Below are 3407 nucleotides of genomic sequence, written 5' to 3' on the forward strand. Positions count from 1 at the left end.
AAATTTTATTTTAATAATTTTAATGAACATTTACAGAGATTTTAGATTTCCATTCATTTATTCATTGTTGCACTTTTCTCCCTACCCAGCGACCCCCCCCCACCCCAGTTTGCTCCTCTCTTTGAAAAAGTAAAAGAAAAATTATTTCTTTGGTATACAATCCACCCCGCACCTTTTTTAAATGACTGCTTCTAGTTGTTGCTATTATGTATTGTTGAGTTGGAACCGACTCTTATCTGACCCTTTAATGCATTTCCAGAGTCAGTAAATCACATGAGAGTTGATTGATCATCTTGCTCCTGAGAAACAGCTGGTGGATTTGAACTGTGCACCTTTGGGTTAGCAGCTTAATTTCTTTCCACTAAGCTTTCAGAGCTCCCTAACTGATTGTTACTGAACGAACAAACAAAATTTATTTTTCCCCATATCATCTCAATATTGCAATTTAAGGCTTGAATTTGTTTACCAGTTCTTTCAGCTTGAGAATACTAAACAAGTTCTTCCCTTTTAATTTTCTGACTCCAGATTTCTGCCAATTTTATTATGATACTTTGCTGTGTCTTTGTGAGCTGCCCTTTAAAATATTTTGTTCATCTCTTACTCTGCCATATTTTCACTTTTTCCTTATTTTTCGACATTCTAGTGTAAAAAAATCCTCACCACTGATCTAATAGACACTATGATGACAAAGAGAAAATATTTAAATTGTAAACGATTTCATCTTGCTTGAATACATAGTCAACACCGAGTAATTAAAAAAGTCAAAAGATGTGATGCCCTGGGAAAATCTGCTGCCAAGGATCTCACCAAGGTGCCAAAGAGCAAAGATGTCAGTTTAAAGACTAGGGTATGCCTGATCTAAGTGATAGTCTTCAGTTGCTTGCTATCTGAAAGTTCAACAGTGGTTAAGAATGACAAAGAAGAATCAATGCCTTTTCTTATTATGGTGTGGAGAAGAGTACAGAATATCCCATGGACTGCCAAAAGAACGAACAAATATGTCTTGGAGAAAGTACAACCAGGGTTTTCCTTGGAAGCAAAAATGGTCAAGCTTTAGGGGAGCTCTGGTGGCCTAGTGGCAAGAAGCTGCACTGCAATCCCAGAGGCACACGGTTCAAATCCACCAGATGCTCTGCCGGGGAAGGAGGGACAATCCCCTCCTGTACCAGTCAGATCTGATTTGACAGTACACTCAAATAATAAAATTTAAAAAAAAAATGGTCAAGCTTCTTCACCTCACATACTTTGTGCATGGTGCTAGGAGGGGGTCTGTCTTTGGAAAAGGACATCACGCTCCAAAAAAAGCAAGGTCAGCGAAAGAAGAAGACCATCATCAAGTTGGATTGACACAGTGACTAGAACAAAGGGCTTAGTACATCAGATATGATGAAGATGGCATAGGATAAGGCACGATTCAAACTTGTTTATAGGGTCACTGTAGGTCATTGCCAACTCAGCAGTACATAACTATGTAACAACTAAATCAAAACCAAACCCATTACATTTGTATTGATTCTAAGTTTGGGGATCTCTTAGAACTTTTCTCTAGAGTTTTCTTGTCTAGAATCTCCACTAAAGTAGATAATCAGGCCTTTCTTGCATGGTGCTACTGGAAGGGTTGGACAGCTAACCTTTAAGTTAAGAGTTGAGCATTTGTGTTATATTGAGACCTTATTAACCACTACTAAAAATAAGAACTGTACTTGTTGCTGGTTTAAGGAAGTTAAACCCAGAAATAAATTATTGATGGTTTGTTCTATATTATCATTTGGGTCACATCCTGATCTATATTCAGAAGCTTACCTTTTATTTCTCTTGCAGAAATATTATCTGTATTTCCAGAAACTGGGAGCCTTGGGGGAGGAACAGACTTAACAATTACAGGAGACTTCTTTGACAACCCAGCCCAGGTGACCATTGCAGGTAACTTCATTGAAATGACTGAAAAATCGTTGATAGTTTCAAATGCCATGGGTGATTATCCTGTAGCTGGAGATTGTGGAGGGAAGCAGAGTTTGTCCTTCAGATTCACAATATCACCTTAGCTGGAAATAGGTGGGAAAACTGAAGGTCTGCATCTCTGCAAAATGTGTAGCAGGAAACAGGATGCCAGTGATGCTTTCCTGCAGGGATGCTCATAATCCACGGTCTGTTAGCTCTCACTGGAGTTTCCATCTTTGGGGTATGGGCTGGGACAAGCAGAGTGATTGCTTTCTTCATCACAGAAAAATAAAAAACTAAAGTTTTGTGTGTTTCATTCTAAACCTTTACTTGTTTGCATTAAACAGCAGCTGTGTCCCTTGCTCTAAAAGGTAACCAGTGACTGGATTTTGCACCACGTCTACCTCAAAGCAGTCCAATTTGCACCATGGTAGAGCTGTGAGCTGATTGGATGTTGCACCAAGTCGACCTCATGGTAGTCCAACATGCATCGTGGTAGAGTTGTGCTCCCTGGCAGATTGAAATCCAGCTCCAGGCCTTCCTTCTGAAGCTCCTCGTGTTAACTCAAACCTCTAAACTTTGGATTAATAGCTTTAATGCATGCACCACCCTGTGTCTCTGGAGTGGGCAGATATTGCTAAGCAGATTCTTATGGAAAATTCTCTTGCGGGATCTTTCTAGTACATTTGTTCTACCAAGGACTGGATTCCTTTGGCTGATGGCATCAGAAAAGTGGCCTCACTTCTGCATGCTGGAGTAACGCTTGCCTTCTGTAGCTCTGCTGAGTGGATGTCAGCTGAGACTTGTCCAGTACATCCTCACTGCGTTCTTTTCTCTCTGGTTACTATAAGTTGCTTTAAGGTCTACTGCTCTGTACACTCCTTTTCCTGGCTTCCTTCTATTTGGGGTACAATTTTTACTCTGCTCTCTACATCTGGCCTTTTGCCGTAGAATAGAAGCCAACCTACTTGAGTTGGGTTTGGCTACCTTATATCTATAGGGAGGTCTGGTGGCTTAGTGGTAAGGAGTTGCACTGCCAATGCACAGGAACACGGTTTGAATCCACCAGATGCTCCATAGAAAAAACGATGGGCAATGTCCTTTTGTCCAATTTACTGCCTCTGAAAATGCACTGGTGGGTCTGCTATGAGTTGATTCTAATTCAATAGTATACAACAACAACGACAATGTAAAAATTATAAACCAAACCTCCAAATCAAGTCAGAACAGACTCATAGCTGCCCTGCCAATGAGTTTCTGGAGTCTGTGAATTGCATGGGAGGACATTGCTCGCCTTTATCCTGAGGAGTAGGTGGTGGATTTGAACTGCCTGTCTTTGAATTGATAATGCAACTCCTCACCCATTAGGCCATTGTTGTTGTATTGTTGTATACCATTGAGTTGGAAATTACCCAAATCTGATCCTCCAGTAGGTTTTCAGAGGCAGAAAATTTTATGAGAGTATA

At 40.4% G+C, this 3407-nt stretch overlaps 1 protein-coding gene across 1 annotated transcript in view; it reads left to right on the plus strand.

Moving 5' to 3' along the window:
• PKHD1 (polycystic kidney and hepatic disease 1 (autosomal recessive)) overlaps positions 1-3407 on the plus strand; it is an 866042-nt gene that overhangs the window by 31977 nt on the left and 830658 nt on the right. The window contains exon 11 of the mRNA XM_006882114.1: positions 1822-1923. Within this exon, the coding sequence (XP_006882176.1) occupies positions 1822-1923 (102 nt within the window). The remainder of the gene's footprint in view (positions 1-1821; positions 1924-3407) is intronic.

This window comes from Elephantulus edwardii, unplaced genomic scaffold (genome assembly GCF_000299155.1).
Source record: "Elephantulus edwardii isolate Elephantulus edwardi_28Jun2011 unplaced genomic scaffold, EleEdw1.0 scaffold00017, whole genome shotgun sequence".
Taxonomy (NCBI): Eukaryota; Metazoa; Chordata; class Mammalia; order Macroscelidea; family Macroscelididae; genus Elephantulus; species Elephantulus edwardii.